The sequence below is a fragment of the Leptonotus elevatus genome, chromosome 8 (assembly GCF_054856555.1).
Source record: "Leptonotus elevatus isolate MCC_2025b chromosome 8, RoL_Lele_1.0, whole genome shotgun sequence".
In the NCBI taxonomy this organism is placed as follows: domain Eukaryota; kingdom Metazoa; phylum Chordata; class Actinopteri; order Syngnathiformes; family Syngnathidae; genus Leptonotus; species Leptonotus elevatus.
In genome coordinates this window covers 2,708,282-2,729,331 of record NC_141246.1, presented here as the reverse complement: position 1 = coordinate 2,729,331, position 21,050 = coordinate 2,708,282, and the positions used below count along the sequence as shown (strand labels likewise).

General features: G+C 43.8%; 2 protein-coding genes across 5 annotated transcripts in view; one reads left to right on the top strand and one right to left on the bottom strand.

Annotated features, from left to right (window-relative positions):
* The first annotated feature begins 4,669 nt into the window (after positions 1-4,669).
* ier2b (immediate early response 2b) lies at positions 4,670-5,936 on the top strand. Its single transcript, XM_086081774.1, has one exon. The coding sequence runs from the start codon at positions 4,869-4,871 to the stop codon at positions 5,451-5,453; it is 585 nt and encodes a 194-aa protein (XP_085937900.1). The 5' UTR covers positions 4,670-4,868; the 3' UTR covers positions 5,454-5,936.
* A 12,063-nt stretch (positions 5,937-17,999) lies between these two features.
* cacna1ab (calcium channel, voltage-dependent, P/Q type, alpha 1A subunit, b) overlaps positions 18,000-21,050 on the bottom strand; it is a 113,159-nt gene continuing 110,108 nt past the window's right edge. For all 4 annotated transcript variants that reach the window (XM_086082162.1, XM_086082163.1, XM_086082161.1 and 1 more), the window contains 2 exons: positions 20,774-21,006; positions 18,000-19,932 (listed from right to left, as the gene is read on the bottom strand). In XM_086082162.1, the coding sequence (XP_085938288.1) occupies positions 19,180-19,932; positions 20,774-21,006 (986 nt within the window). In that variant the 3' untranslated portion in view covers positions 18,000-19,179. The remainder of the gene's footprint in view (positions 19,933-20,773; positions 21,007-21,050) is intronic.

Sequence of the window (21,050 nt, the reverse complement as noted above, 5' to 3'; positions counted from 1 at the left end):
ATTCACGGATTTTGCTTTTTTTATTTTTATTTTATTTTTTTTGTGTTTCTTGACAAAGGCCAATCTTCAGTATAGGTATATGCCTCCACTCTGTCCCTAAATGCAACACCTGGCCAGACAGACACAAACAGACAGACGGAGCTGGCCTCCCTGCTTCGTGTCGAGCCCACCCATTTGTGGCCTCGCCCCAGCCAGCCCCCAGCACCCACGACCTACCTCCCACCCACCCTTTCTCCCTTCCTTCCTTCCTTCCTGTCCTCATCCTGTTTCCTCCCCCACCTCCCGTCCTGTCCGATCCTGTTCTGTGAAAATTCACAGGCCCCTTTGTCACCTCGCTGCTCACGGTGTAGGCCACATTCTTCAGAGATAGATAGATAGATAGATAGATAGATAGATAGATAGATAGATAGATAGATAGATAGATAGATAGATAGATAGATAGATAGATAGATAGATAGATAGATAGATAGAAAACATAGAAAGTAAAGAAAAATGCCATGAGGACAAAAAATAATAATGCAGCACAAAAACAAAATTGACAAAAATATAAATAATGGGATGGAAATCTATTTAAAAATAATATTAAAATTATGAAAAATATAATCAATAATAATTCCATGGCAACCAAGATTGGAAAAAAAAAATCTGTGGAAAACTGATTGATATAACAAAAAGCCTAGGGGTATGTAAACTTATGAGTGAAACTTATGGTGAGAAAAAAGCTTAATGCCCATAGAAATCCAAAATAGTGCAGCAATTGTTTTGATATTTTCCGAGGTTCAAGTTGACATGAGTGGAAATGTGCATGTGAATTTTGGTGACGATTCACACATGCACCGTTGTGCTCATAGGTCTACATAACCGGAGGGTGTGTAAACTTTCAAGCACAACTGTATTTCACACAAAACGTCCCGAGTCTAAACCAGCAGAAAACTTTGCGCCAAATTAATTTAGCAAAATATTATTCCCACCTTAAAATACTGGCACAAACCACACACAATGTTTTTATTCCTGGCAACTAAAGGCGTGAAAGCTGAATCACTCCTTGCCCCACAAACATTCTTGTTGGTACAGGCCGGACAACCTTTGGGCTGCTTTGTTTGCCTTCCTACATTTGTGCCATCAGAGCAAAGTCAAACCTGACACTATCGAGGAGCAAAACAAAACAAAAAAAAAGTGAGAAAAAAGGAGCCAGAAGTGACCACATAACGTGGAGCACTTTATAAATAGACCTGGTGACCCTTTCCCTTATGGTGTCTCCAAGTGCTCCTTGTATGGATGACCTACTTTCCGGTGTGAAAGAGCAGCAGCATCACGCAGCTTACCCTTGTTGCTCGGTAAGCTGCTTTATACACAAACTGCACAACACAAAAACAAATGAAACACACACACAAGCAAAACAAAAAGGCAGCACTCTCTTTATGGCATGATGTAATAACTGGAGCCACGGTACACTCTTTTAAATATCAATATATCAATATAAATAAACATATAAATAAATACAATCAAGTGCAATTTAAAGTCGTAATTACAAAATACTCTAGATGCACACCGTTGCACTCTGTAAACTTATGTTATAATACAGCCAAGGACACACACACACATCCATTCCTTACCAACCATTTGGCCTCAGGCGGAGGCAGTGCAACGACAGACACACACACACACACACACACACACACACACACACACACACACACACACACACACACACACACACACACACACACACACACACACACACACACACACACACACACACACACACACACACAGGGCGTCGCCATAGAGACCAGTTGGGCGCCGACAGAAAGCGAGGTCACGGCAACTCGCTTCTGGGAAGCTAACGAGCGCTTATCGTTTGTTCAAAAGTAGGAATTGTGTTGGCAGATACAGTATGGGATTCAGGAACAAAATGTAATCATAATTCATATAGCAGATTTTATACACGAGGCAACTCAATGTGCTTTACACAACTTCTACAAACACCACAGCTAACGACATCCACAAAGCAAAGACCACAAAAGTAACGTATTAAAATTACTAAAATATTGTGCTTTGGCAACATTTATAGGTAGATGCATTTGCAAACAAAAGCAAATGATAAAAAATTAAGATTAGTTAGATTTAAAAGCATTTACACTTGGGGCTGATTTCACTTCTGTTGGCAACTTGTTCCGTTTGCGTGTAGCATAATATCTAAATGCTGCTTCACCATGTTTGCTTTGATCTCTGGGCTTCACTAATGGACCCGAGTCTGCAGACGTCAGAGTCCTATTGGGTTTATGTTCAACTAAGGATACTAAGGATCAAGCATTCAGTGAATGATAGACCAGTCACAAAATTTTAAAATCTGCCGTGGCAACAATGTCAAATATAGACAAGAATGATGCCTTTAATATAACAAACTCCTAATAAATTCATAAAATAAATACATTTAAAAAATAATAAGGCTGTTGAAAAGTATAACTAACAACAATAACAAAGAAACGCCATGGAAAAGAAAGTAACTGACAAAAAAAAATGTGAAATGGATTTTTTTTTTTAAACAAATGAAAAAAATAATGCGCTTATAAATAACGATAATTAACAGTAATTAGAAAAAATATTGCCATGGCAACAAGGACCAAAAAAAACAAAGACATGAAAAAATATACGGTAATTTGCAAACATGGAATGGAATAAAATATGAAAACTAGAAAAATTTCCGCGGAAAATTAAAACCTGTAAAAAATATACTAACTAAATTAAATAATATTGTTTACTGTCTATGACTATAATACATGAAATCCTTTTCCAATTAACATTAACAGTCTATGATCCAATTTTCCTGAAAATAATTTGACAATTTGTTTAGCTCTCCAGAGGTCATTTGTCCCTACAATAATACCATAAAAGTACAAAATAGCTCGGCATTAGGTGACAGTATGAATGCTACGGCTGAGTTTATATAACACGTGTTGCGGTGGCATGTATTAGCGTGTCTATTTTTGCAGCTGTGTGGCTGAATAGCACGCATACTAAAATGCAATGATGCAAGTGACAGCAGCAGCTCTTGTCTGGAAAGGAAGACATACATGTTGCATGTTGCGTTTAGGTGACATCGCAAAGTTGACATGAGATACATCGATAGATGCTGGTAGTGGCAAAGATGACCCTTTTCACATTTGACAGCGATATACTAATACATTATTTTCACACAACATTTTATAACTTTTCCTAAAATAAACAAAAATGAAAATATTCATGTTTCATTTACATGCACCTGTTGTTTTTTAAGTATCATGGAAGAATTTCCAAACAGTCTGAAGGCAACTCTCGGTCGTGTGTATGTGTTTTTAGAATCTTGTCTTCCAATTAGCCAATTTACAGAGAAACATGCAGGTACAAAACCATAATGGTGAGTTTCATCTTTAATATACAGTATTTTTTATTTTTTTTAAGTGAAACCGATTTGTGGCACAAAAAAGGTTAGTGAACACTATACTGCTGACATGTTTTTTTAATTCATTGTGTCATCGACTGTCATCACACTATAGTTGAGTACAAGAAAAAAAAAGAAAATCCCCAAAACGAGTGGCGTAAACCATTAAAAAAAAAAAAAAAAATATATATATATATATATATATATATATATATCAGACAGGCAATGAAAACATTTGGGAAAGACCTGTAGTTCATAATTTCATAACTACGTATGCATAGAAAATTAACATGTAAGGGTTAAATATTCAAGTACGTGCTCCCCCCCCCCCCTTTCCTATCGTGTTTTTTTTACATAAGTAGGCTAATTTTACTTTTCTAAATACATACCGAGTACTTTGCCACTTCAGAGTAAAAGCAACAGAAGTGTGTCATCGCAGAACTCTAAACTCAACGATGATAATTGTAACGAGCATTTCCGACGGACATGGAAGGTGTCGTGAAGTCAAGTGACGTGACTTTTGACCCACCGCTTGGTAACCTTGGTAACCTTGTTTACACCGGCCGCCGCTCCATATATGGTGATATGGTGACGTCGCCACAGCTGGTGAGGGAGGAGGAAGCGAGAGGACTGGAGGGAGGGTGGTGACGTCACGGCGTTTCCATTGAGCGTATTGCCCCTCCCCCCTCCACAAACACCACGGGACTTTACAACCGGATAGGCCATATATGGTAGGAGAGTGACGTCGTGAGTCATGTGTGTGCGCGCGCGTGCGCGAGAGAGAGAAACTCCTGTGAAATTTGAGACGCTTCTTTTTTTTTTCTCACTTCCTCACCCACACGCAAATTCTCAGAGCTGAAGAAGATAAACACGTGACATCATTCGGCGAAACTATTTCTCCTCCGTGTTTATGCTGTGATCCCTCACAAAACGTCCCGTAATCTAAAAAATATTCGACGTCAACCCCTAATCGTTATCATGCGTAAACGTCTTTGATTCAAAGACTAAATGTTGTTTACACATCATTTGATCATCACTGAGGCGAAAAGCGTCTGTTGAACGCAATGCGGAACAGAAACTAAAAGTCGAGAAGGGTGAGAAAACGGGCTTGACGGAACAGTTGGCGTGTGCGTGCGTGTGTGCGGACGTGCGCTTCAGTGCTCGTGTGTGTGCGGCAGGTGTGGGCGGTGCCTGTTTTGTCACTGGCTGAGGAATTCAGCGTGACGTCAGAGAGTAGATAAATTGCCTCCCTGCCTTTCCGCACACAAATCTCCGCGCGGCAGCGAACGTGGAGACGACTCGCGTCACAAAAAAAGAAGTCCCGAACCGAGACGGAAACTTTTTAAAGTCCACTTTTGTTGTTGTTGTTTTTGTAAGTCGTCATCGAGCACGAGTTGTGGAGAAACCCCCCCCCACACACGGATTTAACAAACTCAACGAAACAATGATTGACACAACAACGGAGACAACAATGGAGGTGAACGCCGAGGCCCGGCGAATTCTGGCCGTGTCCATAAGCAAGCTGTACGCGTCCCGGAGCCAACGAGGCGGCCTGAGACTCCACCGGAGCCTCCTCCTCTCCCTTGTCATGCGCTCCGCCCGGGACATTTACCACTCGTCCGCGCCACCGGCCGAGCCCATGGACACCAACCCGGAAGAGCCGGCCGAGCTCGACCTGGAGTCGGAGCCCCGGTCGGACGAAACCCCCGCCGAGTTGAGCCCGACGGCGGGGGGAGGTGCGCACCAGGAGCCGGAGGAGGAGGAGGAGGATGAGGAGGAGGAGGAGGAAGGGGAGCCCGCCGAGGACAAAGAGAACCGGAGCCCGACGAGGTGCTCCAGGAAGCGGCGGGGGAAGACGTCGGTGGCGCCTCACTTCCTCCCCAGTAAGCGGGCGAGGCTGGAGCCCGGGGAGGAACGGCACGCCGCTGCGCCGTCGCCGCCGCCGCCGCCACCGCCGGCTTGCTGCCGAATGGGCCCCGCCGAGTCCCTCACCTCGCTCTCCCTGAACCGGGTCATACCGGCTTGCTGAGAAGGCGAGACACGACGGAGGCTCCACGGGACTTGGAGCGCTGTTTTCCCCACACTTGTCAGCGGCCTGATTGGCCCCCACACATCGACGGTCCAAGGACGGGAAGGATCCCGGCCGACCTGAGTATAGAGCGAGCTCCCCGGGCGAGGGGGCGAGGGGGGGGGTCTGCGTGGAGGAGCTTCGGCCCGGGTCGAACGAACGACCCAGTGGGCTGACTCTCCGCTGAGTCACACACGCAACACACGGTGGACCCGCCAGGACACGCAGTGACTCATTTGAGGAAGTGAGGACACTAAACATGCACTGCTACTGTAGACCAACAACATAGTGCTACAAAAAGGATGCAGTCTTGCGTCTTTTAGGATTGTGTGTGTGTGTGTGTGTGTATTCAATGAATGTGAAAATGACGTCATATACCTCACATGTAAAGCTGCTTTTTTTTGTAGTGTTAATAATAATAAATGACTTTCAAGTGACAAATAAGTGGCTCTGTGGTGATGATTGTTATCCAGACAGGAAGTTGGCAATATGGGTCAATCCTCAAAGCGTGTCCGCCACCAGACGGCCTTTTCTAATCTAACACACACGCGCGGTCACACCACTTCCTGTGGATTACAACAGAATTATGAATCACATCCTCCCAGCGCGATCCGACATTCACACACCGGCCAGACAATGCATTAGCTACACCTGAAAGCCAATGCTAAATGAGAGGTATTTCTAATAGTTTGACAATTCGTGTAAAATGAAAGTCAATAACATGCTAATGAAATACTAACTATAGCCAGAACGACTTTGAAGGTATCAAACAGAATCCGTTTTCTTTTAGGAAAAGTCCAATTTTTGCAAAGACAATTTTGTCATAATATTTTTCAAAAACAAATCTGATAACATTACAAAATAAATTCAGATTTCCCCCCAAAATGTTATGAAAACAATCAAAATGTTGCTGTTACAGTGACAAAATCTCACTTTTGAGAATAAAGCTGTAATTTTTGACAGTTGAAGTCATAACACAAGAAAACAAATCTGAATTGAGAATCTATGAGAATCAAACTATTTTATCATAATAGTCGTTTTGTCAAATAAAATCAAAAAGAGAATGCATTTTAAAGTGACAGTGTGTAATCTTTAGCACCATCTAGTGGTGAACTAATTCATTAATTTAAAAAAATCACTATTGATTTCAATGATGCTAATTATATTACAAAGGTCACGCCCCACCTAACAGGAGGTTGGCATGTTTCTTTCTGCCACAGATACCCGAAACATAACTTCTCAAACATAGTTATCCCAGATGGTGCTTGCAGCTAGTGGGTCGAACCGCCGCTTACCTTCCACAACTGGGGCCTGCAGGCGGTTGTCGCTGACTCCCGAGATTCAGGCTTCCGCCGCTTGTCTCCCTCTGCTTTGCTCTCGCTAGCTTTTGCTGCCTTCTCCCGCTAACTGTTCTGGTTTGTTAGCCACTCCAGCTAACTCCTGCTAGTTGACTCGGTCACTCGGCGGGCTGCTCACTCGCTCACACCTAATAATAATAATAATAATAATATTTTTTTAAATCTTTAATTTGTGGTAGGCTTGCAAATTGTGGTGTCCCTGAGGAATAGTAGTGCGTGTGATTAAAAATCATTGCATTCTAGTAGTTCTCAATCAATATTCATCTAATAACATGAAAAAAAAAACTTGAAATAAAAAAAAAAATCATACTCACAAGAAATGCTGATGCAGACCTCCTTTTTTTTTCTTTGCTTCTGCTTGTCCTTTGTAAGCTAGCTGTAGCGCTGACGGTGCCCCAAAAAATAAATCTTCTTCCATGGTTGAAACAAGCCAACCAGCAACGGCCTCGCAATGTCCAGTTTTTGTTGAAAATGAATTTGGACGTAGCTCAACCAATCAGAGGAGGGAACAGCGCAGACTATTTAGCAATTTAGCAGAACCAATCAGAGGACAGGAAAATGTCAAACTCACTGTGAGCAGAATGATAAATCTAAAATCGGACTCGTTTTTTCAGTGATGTACCCCCCCCCATGTGAAATATTTTTGTCAGCCAAGTAGCCCCTAAGCAGCGCAAAATAAATAAATAAATAAATAATTTGATTTATTATTAAACTTTGGAACTCTATTTGTATTTATGTGGTCTCTTGAACTATTTGGAAATAAAAATATATCATAAAAAAATAATAAATACATAATTTAATTATAAATAAAGATTTGTGCACAAACAGATTATTATCAACATAAAGTGTCATCTTTTGGGATCATAGGAAAGCTCTGTTCTCAAAAAGAAATAATTAACTGAATTTTAAATAAAGTTTTCAAGTGACTGACGGGTGATTCTCGGGGGCATATGACAAGCTGGGTCAAACCATTCTGGTATGGGGGAAATGCTGGGTTTCTAGGACACTGAAATTCAATTGCCTACGGAATATAACATTCATTTCATTAACTTATATATATTTATATTTTGTTAGAAATATTAACATATACTTTTAAAATAAATTTTAAAATCTCATGTACCCCCTGGAGTGCCTTCATGTACCCCCAGGGGTACTCGTACCCCCATTTGAGAACCACTGAGCTAGCACATTACGTTTACATGGCAACACATTAGAAGCTGAAATCTGATTGGCCGAAAGCAATCTACATATAGCCTACGGTACACGTCGGTACACGTCGGTTGGTAGAAATGAATGAATACATCAATTTTGTAGGTTTGTGCTTCTGGTGGATTTTTTTGGGCCAGCGGAGAAGTTCTTGAAAGCCAAGTTGAAAGCTCGAAAAAAAGGACTGCGTGAAAATTGCACCTGATCAAGCTGTCGAAAGCGACCGCATTTGATTTGTTCTCCGCCCCGGTTGTAGCGCAGCGTGCCGAGCATGCTAAGATTGTCCTGTGATGCAGATGCGGAGAGCAAGCGCACGCACACCAGGCGCCACACGGTGACGTCTAGCGTTTGCTAAATATAGAACAGCGGGAAGGAAGGAAGCTGAAGCTGAGCCGCGCGGCTCCAAGATGGACGACGGCATCTCGCTGAATTTTCCATCAGCAAAGGGAAAAGAGCCAACATGGAACGTTTTGAATTGTGCAAAAACGGACATTTTCTTGGTACTGATACCAAAATCAATCCTGGATATTGTTTACATTACAGATAACATAAAGACACTTTTTTTTTTGCAGTAAAAAACATGATTCATATTTCTTTGAGAACAACTGTAAGATGCCAACAATGATGCTATTTTTATTTCATTTATATGCTTCGGATATGAATAAAATAAAGTTATATTTACACAATAATTGTTAAGAAATCAAAGAAAATGTTACCAAAAAATGAACGAGAAATTCCTGCTCTGTGCTTCAGGTATCTAAAATGGCCGCCACATCCCACAATGCAAAGAAAAAGCTGCGCTGGGAGGAGTTGGCGGCCATTTTGGGCTATCAGGAACCACAGTGAACGAAAACATTACCCCAAAAGGCTTAAGACACAGCATTTTGTCATCATAAACTGTGTTTTCACTGACTTTTATGTTGCGTAGAGTTATATTTTTAACCACACAATGAAAAAAAAATCATGTAATTCTGCAGCTGGAATGGATTAACTGCATTTCCATTCAGTTCAATGGCAAACATTACCTTTGTTTGTGAACCTTTCGGTTTGAGAACGTCATCACAGAACAAATCAAATTCATAACCTGAGCATTAATAGGGTGGAAAGGTGTAAAACGCTTTATACCACCACTAGATGGCGCAATTTTGTATCTCAGCTGTTTGCCTGGACATAGCGGCCTTGCTAATTTTTGCTTAGCATTGAAAATGTTTTACTGGTTGGCGGGAAGCCAAATAATTGATTTTAAGAAAATGATGCAATATTTTCATACGAGAAAAATAAGATCCTGTGCTTTATTTTAATGTACAAACTTGTTTTAAATATTGATGTAACATCTTGTGGAGGAATATCAATATTATATATATTTTTCTGTCAAAAAAAAAATTCAGAAAAATAGTCTGAAAAAAAAAATTCAGAAAAACAGGAGGAAAAAATACTCACAAAAATATTCAAAAAAACAAAAAAAATAATTATTCAAAAAAACAGAGCTGGTGTTCTGCTTTTTGGAGTATTTATTTTTTTCACCCCTGAACTCCAAGTGACTTGTTGCAGACTCGCTAATAGCGGAACCGTTTGTTCTGTAATCTCTGAGGGAAAAACCTTTAAAAATATATATTCAGAAAAACTGAAAAATAATTATTTTATAAAACAGGGAAAATTACTAAAAAAAATAAAGCTCCCCAAAAAAATTCGTCAGAAAAACTGGTCTTTTTTTTCCAAGTGAATGCAATACGCTTCCATAATTTACGGGGGGGTTAATCCCACTCGCCCTTCAAATTTAAGATAGTGTACCTAATAAAGTGGCTGGTGAGAGAAATTGATGCACAGGAAGTGAGTGCGTTTGCATGCAAGGGGGAGTAAGTATCACTATCGGCGTGTGCGTGTGTGTGCGCGCGCGCGCTCAAAGCGCTGCTGACTAACAATGAATGTGAACGTGGAACTGTGCGTGTACGCGTGTACGTGTGTGCGTGTTGGCAGACAGACAGGAAGTGATGCGCTGTTGCAACAGAATGTGTAGGAGGGGTTTATTTTGGGCGGCGTGTGTGTGAGTGAGGAGGTGGGCGACGGACAGACAGTTGCGAGGAGGAGGAGGAGGAGGAGGGGGAGGAGGAGGAGGAGGGTGGCTGCAGAGGGAGGAAGAAAGGCCAATAAAACGTGACGGAGGAGGGAGGGGGGGGCGGATCTGCGTAGGCGTGTGTAAAAGTGCGCGTCTCGCTGAGAACATATCCGTGACGTTGCGGCGGACGCAGATGAGGAGGAATTTAGAGGTGGAGGCTGATGATGCTGTGGACGGTGTGAGGACGTTTTGGAGATGAGGGCAAAATGCACATTTTGGGCATATTTACGGCTCATTTGACCTCAATAATTAGCCGCAATCGCAGTCAAAGTTTGTCTTTAAAGGACCTTTGGCAGAATAACACAATTTACGATTTTATGGATGCTTAAAGCCGGAATGGCAAACTTTCCCCTTTTCTTTTCAGACATGGCTTCTTTGAGACTTTTTTTTGTGGGTCTCGTGAGAAACATGCTTACCAAATTTCACGTTGCTGAGGAAAAGAGTATCATGGGGCTGAATTTTCAAAAAGTCTATAGGCGTCAAAATGAACCTAAAATGGTGGCTTTGAGCCAAAATGGCAGACTTCCCATGTTTTTTCAGACAGTGTTTTGAGACTTTTTTTTGTGGGTCAATTTCATGTTGTCAAGCAAAAAAAATTGTGTTTAATCCGTTTGTTCGTTATCGATTGGACTGCAGACGGGCCAGACCGGTGCAGTCCGAAGATTGATTGACGTATATAGTTGCAATCCACTTGGACTTGCAATGATGACATCGTCGACGATTATCGATATTCCTCTGCCAACCTTGAAGCGAGCTGCTGCGTTTGGATCAAATGCAAATATACTGCGAAAACGTTATTGCATCTTTCCAAATTACGTTTTGATAAATTGTCATATAGACCAGTTGTAATTTTCTTTTTTTATATTAAAATAACACTTTGTTGCAGATGCGGTTGTGCTTAGAGTGAAATAAAATTAGGTTGATTTGAAGATGCTGTCCAAATATGACATCTGCCATAAGCCCTTTTGTTAGCTTGAAAGCTAACGCAAAGGGTACTTTATAGTGTGTGCGTGTGTGCATTCTATGTCGCATAATAAGGAATGATTTTGTTCGAATCTGTCATTTTCCAAGAACATAATAATTTCAACAAAGTCTAAAACAAGATCAAACAAACAAAAAACTAGGCTTAACTTGGAACAAAAGGGAAACAGGACAATGGTTTTATATATATATATATATATATATATATATATATATGTACGTATACGTATAGTTTATACCGTACTCTGTTCACGGGATAGGAGGAGCAAGATGGCCGCCATGTCGCTTCAACGGCTTGGACGGGCGTGCACGGCTATCCAGCAGCATATACACTTTATATATACACAAACACAGAAGAAGTGACAATGGCGGGTGACTCCAGTACAACGCCACGCACAATATTTCGCTGTAAAAGCTAAGGAGGTTGCGCAATATGACGACGACGACACGGCGACCCGCGAGAACCGAAGCCTACGTCATCAAGCCGGAGGAGTATTCCGCATATGTGGCCCACATTGGTATGCACGGCGGCGTGAAATCTTTCCACTCTCGGTCCCGGTTCCAAAAGTGATCGGTTTCAAGCCCCGAAACGGCGTTCGCCGTGTGTACATACATCGAAACAGGCTGTCGTGTAAATACGCCAACTGGCATGACGAGACACGCCCCCCCCCCCCCCCCCCCCGGGCAAGAGATAAGTGGCACTGATTGGTTGACACACGAGGAAGGTCAGGCAAACGGAGATGGATCACAAAAAAAGCTTGACGAGACAAAGGGACAACATAAAACACAGATGACACAGAAAAAAAGGACACAAAACGAGACCGAAAGCCCAAACCCCGCGAAACCAAAACATGACAGAATCGAGTCATCGGATTACGCGAAAGAAGCACAACAAGCAGAGCCGGGACTGGTACAATGCATTCTCTCTGGTTTTATTCAGCGTCGTTAGGAAGAGTCGCGTTTGGAAATTACAAAATGCACTGCAGGTAGAAACAGCAGAGAAAGATTTCAGAACCCAAAGAGAAAAGATGGCAGGCGGGAAAATAAGATGGAGAGAGAGAGAGACAGAGCACGGGAGAAGAAGAGGAAAGGAGGAGAAGAAAAAGAAGGGATTTCATTAGCCGGGAACAAAACATCACCAGATTCAAGTTCAGGCAGCTTTTCACTTTCCACATTTTTTTCATATTTTGATTATTGTTCAAGTGTTCTGGTTCTTCCCCCGGGTGAATTTACTAACATTCTTTAAGCTCATCACCAAATGTCTTCTTCTTCTTTTTTTTTTGGTTCTTTTCTTTTTTAATTGATTTTTTTTTTGGTCCATTTTAAAATAGATTTTAATTTTTTTATTGACTTTTTTATTTTTCTTAAATAGAAGGAAATAAAGAAACACGTTGCTCTTAAAAACATCTATTCATTTATATATTTTCACATATATGTATATATATATATTCTTGATTTATATATATATATACATATATATACATATATATATATGTATATATATATATATATATATACACATATATACATACATGTACATATATACATATATATATTCTTTTTTTTGTGTGTAATTCCTGAAATTTACCCCACATAGTGGCATGCACGTTGCACATGCAAAATCAGTAATTATTTAAAGACGATCTCTTGGATGCTTTGTTTTTGCTTCTTTTTTTTTTGGCATCCACAACTTGCTGAGTGAGTTTCTATTGTGGCACTGGCTCGGGTTTTACTGGATCCATTAGTTGCCATGGTGATGACATGGATAGATGGATGGATGGATGGATGGATGGATGGACAGAAGGAACTGTGGGTATTGGGTACAAAATTGGGTACTTAAGCCTTCCCGTTATGTTCTTCTGGGTCACACAAACCCATTTTCAAGTTTAAACCCCACCATTTTCTTTTTTTAATGAAAAAAATAATAATGCTGGCCTCCTATTGTGTTGTGGGTGAAATTGATTCGCTGTCAAATTCAAAACGAATGAAATTTAAAAAAATATAAAACTAACACAACCCTTTTAAGAAAAAAATACTTTAAAACTGCAACAACAACAAAAACCAAACCTTCATTTATGTGGTGGGTCAAATTGACCTTTTTTTATCAAGATAAAAAAAAAATCAAGATTTTTTTTTTTAATCATTAATTTTCTCCCATTGTCAAAATTTAAAACTCTAGACAGCAAAAATATAAAAATATACAACTCTTTTCAGGCTTATAGCTTAAAAACCTTGACAAAAATAATACAAGCCTCCTTTTATGTTGCGGGTCAAACGGACCCTTTTTAAGCTAGGAAGTGACAAGCAAACATTCCGGGGGGGGAGGGGGGGGGGGGAATACAAGCCTCGTCTTATTTTATGGGTCACAAGTGCAATATGCAACAAGAAACATTTCTATTAAAAAAACAACCAACATTAATTCAAGTTATGTTGAGGTTTAAATTGACATAATAATCTCAAGATTTTGTGTGTGTAACTTAATTATTTTGGGGGGATAATTAGATAGTTTAACAAATGCTTTAGGTATTATATCTTGATAAATGGCTAAAAGTGTTGCATACATTTCTAATTTCTACTACTAAAGGAAATGATCCAATGTGTATGTACTAAATGCTGATTATCATTTTTATTATAAGTGGTCAAATATGCAGCGGATCAAAATGACCCATGGACGTTTTTGGACAAACCATAACTTGTCATTGAAATCTTCAATTTGTCATTGTCTTGTGAACTACAATAGAAAATAACACATTGCGAACCCAAGAGCGAAATCCGTAATTTAAAAGAACAAAGATGTGAGCTACGTGTTCGAGTTGGATTGGATTTGGACGGTTGCCATGGTGACAAGTTGATACGTCTACAATTTGCCGTTGAAAAGTGTCAAATATTGTTTTGCAAACTTAAAGAATTCAATGGACCTGATCTCAACAAACGGACCTTGTACTGTAACAACACTGCAGCTAAAGACCACCCCCGTGTGGCCATGCATGGTACTGCACGCTTGGGATTTTGTATATTTTTTGGGTTTTTTACGTTGGATGAGAAGCAAGACGAGGACAGACAGACGTCATTGATCTCCATTGACAAACTTTTATGCTTTCAAAGTGTACATGACAATTTATAGAGCCGGCGTGGACAATGGGAAGTTGGGTTGGTGGGGCTGCGGGGTGGCAGTGAAGGGCACACACAACTTTTGAGCCTCAATTTAGTTGTTTTATATTTACTATCAAATCAAAATTAAAGGTGGGAAAAAAATCTGAAAGGAATGTTGAAAAAAACTAAATGGAAAAAATGATTAGGCCTACACAAGTTCACAAATATTTTAAAACTAAATTAATGTAAAAAACATTTTTTTTCCCAAAAACTATATCTAAAATATTTATTGATAATCTAAATAAATCAAAAATTGAAAACAAAAATAAAATATATGTGCCCTTTGAAAACTCTTCAGTTTTTTAAGGTACACTAATAAATGTTACACTTTTCAACACTGTGTTCACTGCATCAACAAGAGGCTCTAAAATACTTAAAATTTTTCAAAATGGACTGTTTCTAAATGTATGTTCCTTTTAAATAACATCAATTCAGTTGCTCAAATATGACAGAAACACACACACACACACACAACGTGAATGCCTTCATGTGATTGACACATCACGGTGATGACATCATAGTAGTGATGGAGCCATAATGTGATGACATCATGCGGTGATGACTAGGGCCTGACCCACATGGATTTCTTGATAACGACGCCGATCCGGACATTTGACAGAATAACATTTCCGATTACCGATTAGTCAGCCGATTAATTGACAAAACATTCAATGACTAAATCAAGTCTTTTTGGTCCCTTGACTTAGATATGAATTACAGAACATGACTGATTTGTTTAACTTTACTTTACTACATAGAGACAAATAGGCAAAAATTAGCACAAAAAAAAAAAATCACTAATATTGGTCGATTCAAATGGCCGGCCAATGAATGTCGGGCCCTAGTGATGACATCATGGTGGCGATGACATCCAATCATGAGGTGATGTGGTGGTCCAGTGCCTTTTTGTGTGAAATTACTGCTGATCCCGCCCCTAACGCCCGGAAAAACACCCGCTGCCGCGCCAAGACGGGACGCTTACCTTCCCCGTGCCCCCTAGCCCCGCCCCCCTCCCCAACACGCACGCGCATGCACATATCTAGTGCTGTACACGGGGGAGACCACCGCCATGTGTGGCTTTGAGCTACATAAGCACGACTTTTGGCAGCACTTAAACTGTACAAGAAAACCCACGTGATGTTTTGCAAAGAGCCCTTGAGTTGCGTGTGTTGGTCCACACGCCGTTGACCCGCAATGCGGCACGCGCCAAACCCGATTTGACAACAAAGGAGACGCTTCCAGCTGGCTTGTCAAACTTTCTGGGTCCCGGGAGCCATTTTTTTTTCTCAAATATTCCAGAAAAAAACCTTGAAAACGTGAAAATGAATATAATTTTAGAGTGAAAACAATAAAGTCTTATTTTTTCAACAACAAACAAATTGTAGGGATTAAAAATTGTAATCTTGTGAGAATTCCGTGTTTGATTTTTATATGCTGATTTTTTTTTATTATAACCTAATCTGCGTTATTTGCTGAAAGACGCGTCTATTTGCTGTTTATGTGCTCAGGGCAAAAACCCTGTCTGACATAGAAGTAGTGCTTTGGTGCCACGGTATCTTGGTGACAAGGAGCTATGTTCAAGTGAGGGGAGGAGCTTCTATTAGAAAGGACGAAGCCCCTTCAAATAGAAAAGTGGTGCTTTGTCGCCATCTTGTGGCAATCACAGGAAATTATAACCCTTTTTTTTGGTGGGTGTTAATTAGAAGGTAGGAAAATCCTTGCATTTTCAATGTGGAGGGGCCCTAAACCAAGGGATCGTACCCTTGCCCTGGACACCTCCAGAGTGGTACCTTTAGCTTCTATTTCAAGCGACAGCTGCCTCGCCCCCTCTTGGGCTCAGCGTCAGGATCACCGCAAGGGACCGAGTGGCACTCTTAAGGCGTAGTGTTATTCATCTTTACCAATACAGCGGGCGGTGGGGGGCCGGGGCCAGGGGGGGGGGGGGGGTACAGGTGGCGGACGACTAATGTGACTCGGATACAGAAGGCACTGCGGCTCTGTCGGGGGTCCAGGAGTCTGGGGGAAGTAACTGCAGACAGGGTTCCAGTTTGTGCCCTTTCACTTCCTGCCAAACAGCAGCAAAAAATCTAGCAAGTCTGCGCTCGACTCGTGCGCCTTTGAGGCGACACACGTAGTGCTGAAAAGGTGGGAGGCAACAGATGCAGGGGGGGGGGGGGGGGGTGGGGGGTCTCGCACTGGGGCAAGTGTGCAAGCGGTGCCGACCGTCACCCGTTCCGTCAGGGTTCCGGCCGGGTCTTACAGTTCCTGCGGAAACCGTACGGACGCTCATGAGGTCTGCATAGAGTCAAAAGACGTGGATTTTGGGGTCGATCTAGGATCTGCGAGAGTGCAAGTTCAAGAGCGGCAACCGATTCAAAAAAAAAACGCTATCGAGAACTACGGCTACAGTTATCATACCTAAATTCAGGAGATCATCTAAAGTTGTCGAGAATCTGATTCTAGAAGGATTCTACATAAACCAGGACCAAAAGAAGGGCCTCTGGTTAACACCTTGTCCAAGGTTCGTCTAAAAGAAAGCTGAGTGGCGACATAACCGAGCTTTTGAATACTGACGTCGGTTTTTGGCAGAGAGGGACTCGGCTGTGCTACAACCTCGCAGGGTTCCTGGTACCTAGTCCAGACCTGAGAGGAGGGCTTGGGCTGAGGAGGTCACTATTGGCACAGAGGGGACCAGAAATGGTCTACGTGTCCTTACAGGGGGGGGGAGGGACCGAAGCGGAGGTCTAAATCGGGCAGTTGCGCTGCTCAGTTCGGCCGCGAGCCTCATCGATCGTTCGACACCATTTACGACCGTTTTCGTCTTTGGGTGTCGGTAAGACGAGAACCAAAAGAAGTCCCTGACCTCCCCCCTGAGCCGCCCGGGGACCCGGGACCGTCAGCCTAAGGCAGGGGTGTCCAAACTATGACCTGGAGTCACTTGTGACCCACCATCCATATTTTTTTTGTGGCCCACGTCCTTTTACTAAAATTCACAATTGTGGTTCGTCTGCATTGTAATACTTAATTTTCTACGCTGAGCGGCAAGGCCGAAAAACCACAAGGAGAATTCGTTCTCATCTTACGAACTCGTTTTCTACCAATCACACATCACTAAAATAGGAAGAAAATCTCTATTCACAATAGAATCAAGAATTCCGTTTTGATTGTTTGCCCGACTTCCTGCCCCCAGATTGCTCTCGTTTTGGCTCTGAATGTGGAGAATGCTGCTGCTCACCAGCCAGAAAAGTCCTCGAGGTTTTGCTTAAGTAAAGTAAATATATCATTTTTTTTCCCCACACATGCCTACCTAACACTGACGGATTGGTTTTGGGGCTGGTGAGTAAATTCAACGTCAACAATGTCAAAGTGGCTCTTGTGGCCGTTGATTTTTTGCTGTCGTTGTACGCGGGCGGCCGTTGCAAGAAAAGGTTTGGACACCCCTGACTTCGAGGATGTAAACAAGAAGGACTTGGCATACTTGGAGGGATAACAAAGAACGCGACGACAACTCGACAGCGACAGCGCTAACAATCATCAACATCATTGTCATTCTGCATGGACATTTTTATCAAGACTATCATCATGAACAATACTAAATACCGGGGCGGTAGAAGTTCGCTTCCCTCTGATCCGTTTCTCTCTTGGCAAACCCTCCAAAATCCCAGACCCAACCTTATCGCCCCCCCCCCCCCCCCCCCCCCGCCCAATGGGCAGCAGACCACATAGGCTGCTTTCCTTCCAGGGTGGCAAGCAACCGTCAAAGATAGAAACAGTCAAAGAGGGAAGAGAGCTTCGTTTTTGTAAACGTAAATGCAAAGTTTCCCGGAAAGCCCCCGCCGCGCCCCCAAGGTCCCAAAATATGGGGTTCGGTTTCCTCTCTAGTATGTGTTGAATCAATCATGCAGGTTTCCATCCAAAAAAGCTCAAAGGAGAGAACACAAAACAGAAGAACCAAGCTTCCAATGTCCAAGAAGAACAAGAAGTAATCAAGAGAAGAAATACTGAAGAAATTAGTCTGTCCTTTCTTTACTCTTCTCCGCCCTTTCCGCCACGTGATGTCACTTCCTGTCAGGCGATGCTTGGGCGGGGCTTACACAAAGCTTAGCATCCCTCCGCCACCAGACAGGAAGTGATGTCATACCAGCACGGAAAGAGTCTGTAACAGTAAACAGAGATGATAAAACTCATCAAATATCAGCCAGCGCTGGGATTGGCTGGTTTTTGCAGAATAGGCGGAGCTTCCTGGTTCTGTCCTTGGAAAAAAAAGTTCAAGATCAAGTGGTTTTTCTCCCTTTTTTTTTTTCCTCATGTAAAAGTTTTGTTCTTGAGTGTGATTTTTTCCTGGAGGCAAAGCTTGGCATGTAAGGGTCTGGTTGGGGAGAGGGGGGGGGGACGGGGGGGCTGGCCTGGCTTTTTAGGAACTCATATCCCTTAAAAACGTGAGTGGAAGCAGCAGAGCCCGCTTGGAGAGTTCCCAGAAGCAGACTGGCCAGCGAGTCACCTGAAGAAGAAGAAGGATTCAGCCAATGGCGACCGGCAGTTTGGGTCTCAGAAACCCTGACCATTCATCAGGACCCTTTGTTACACCCACACGCCCCAAGCTTTTGCCGGGAGCTCGGCTTTCCGGCAGAGGATTCTGGAGAGCGTAGTCCTGGTTGGCCGAGGCCGTTTTCCGTTTGTCAGTCTACTTGAAGCACCGTCGACCCCTTGTCTCTGCCCCACACTCTCGTTCACAGAGTTCAGGGGCTGAAGGCTGGGCCCTCGGGAGGATGTCTGGAACCCCCCGCCCCAGCCCCCATCAAGTCTACATATGCAAGGCCAGAACCCCGGAGGTTGTTGTTCTCCTCCTATCGTTTCCGCCCTAATCCGGTTGCTAGCACCAGTCATCCTCATCTGTCTCGCTGTAAGGTTCATGCAGGCCTTTGCGGGGTCCGCGGGAATGAGGAGGCCGGTGGTGCGAGTGAGGGGCCCCGGGCGGCCCTCTTCGATGCGGAGAAGGCGAGGACGAGCGGTAGCCGTTGGGCACCCGGCGAGGGTGCGGGTGAGGGGGCGGCGGAGGGGGCCCTTGGCGAGCAGTCCTAGGTGAGCGGGGGTGCGGGTGGGGGTTGCAAGCGTGCGGGTGGGGGTTGCCGTGGGAAAGGCTTTGCTCATACGCGGGGGGCTCATGGTGCCGCTCATACTCGTAGTCGCGCTCATAGAAGGGCCCATCTCCCTCCAGGCTGTCACCGAGCGGAGGTCCGCTCCAGCGGCTTCGGTGCGGGGAGCGCGGTGAACCGTGAATGGACGAGCGGGGGGAACCGTGCCTGGGCGAGCGGGGGGACTGTTGCCTGGGCGAGCGGGGGGAACCGTGCCTGGACGAGGAGCCCCCATGATGGGGAGAGGCTTGACGGGACGGCGGGCGGTGGTGATAGCCCCTGTCGTGGTCTGGCGGGGAGAAGTGTCGCGGGGAAGGCGAGCGCAGGCGGCCCGGCCCCGGGGGGCCGTAGCCCGGCTTGCGGACGGCGGGGGAGTAGGTGACGTGAGGACGGGGGACGGCGGGGGTCTGCGGCAGCTGGCGACGGCCTCTCCGCGGGGTGCTGGTCCCCGAGGTTGAGGGGACGGGGCTGCCGCTCACCGAACTACTGCCCTACAGCAAAATGTAAACAAGGAAAATCAAAACGCACCACAACAAGAAGAGAGACCAGAACAGAGTGGGTGGGTAAGAGGGGGGCGGCAGATGAGGCAGATCGGTAGATTGGTCAAAAACAGTGATGAGGCAAAGAAGTCACACCAAGAAGCAACATCACGTTGAAAGGGAAATGGACAGAGAGAAAGAGTGACAAAGAAAAAAGCAAAAGGAGAAATTGACATCTATAAGTGGGTGAAACAACTTGACTGCATCACAGCTGCGGGATCTCAACGCAAGACGACGGATCAATGCACCAATTCAGAGCAGGATGCAAGCTATTCCATCAATGCATCCGTTTTCCAGAGGTGGGCATCCGTCAATATTGGCAGAAAGTTGAAACTTCGAAAAAATTGATGAAATAAGCATTGCCGGAAGGGTTTTTTTTCGGCTGTCAATGTCATCGGCAATCCGTCAATAAATTCGACTTGGCTTGAAATATTGACGGAATGACGATGACGGAAGGGCGTCCCGACTGTCGATGATTGCCGAACGACCGACGCTAAAAAATTCATTGACGCGCCCACCTCTGCCATTTCTTATGATCCTCATTGGGGTCGCAGGTGAGCTGGATCTCTAGAATTTGGGCAACAGGTAGGTTACACCCCGGACTGTTCACTACTTAATGGTCGGGCACACAGAGACCAGAAAGTTCTCAAACCCTTTTGCCCAGCGGCCCCTTAAAGGGGAGAAATTATGAACTGTCTGGCAAACCTGCTAACCATACCAACACTCTTTACCATGAACATGACTAGCATAACCCCCGGAAAGCACTCAGTTCTGGGTGTCACTGCGTTCCCACCTGTCTGTGGCCCCGTCCGTCGGGACCCTCGCTGGGTGAGCGGGACCAGTGTCTGTCGTGCGAGTGGCGGTGGGCGAGCTCGTGTCGGTCGTAGCGCTCTTTGTCCATGGAGCCGTGGTGGTGGTGGTGGTGGTGGTGGTGGCGCCGATCCTTGGTCCTGCCTCGGTCCCGCTCGCGCTCCTTGGGGGGAAGGTCGCCCGACTGTGTGGTGGTGCTCAGGTCTGTGCCCAGACCTGGTTCAGTAGTGGGAACAAATCGTTGGTACAGACAACAAAGC

Bases quoted from the DNA above. Each gene is read 5' to 3' on its own strand.
- ier2b (XM_086081774.1), top strand. From the start codon at position 4,869: ATGATTGACACAACAACGGAGACAACAATGGAGGTGAACGCCGAGGCC.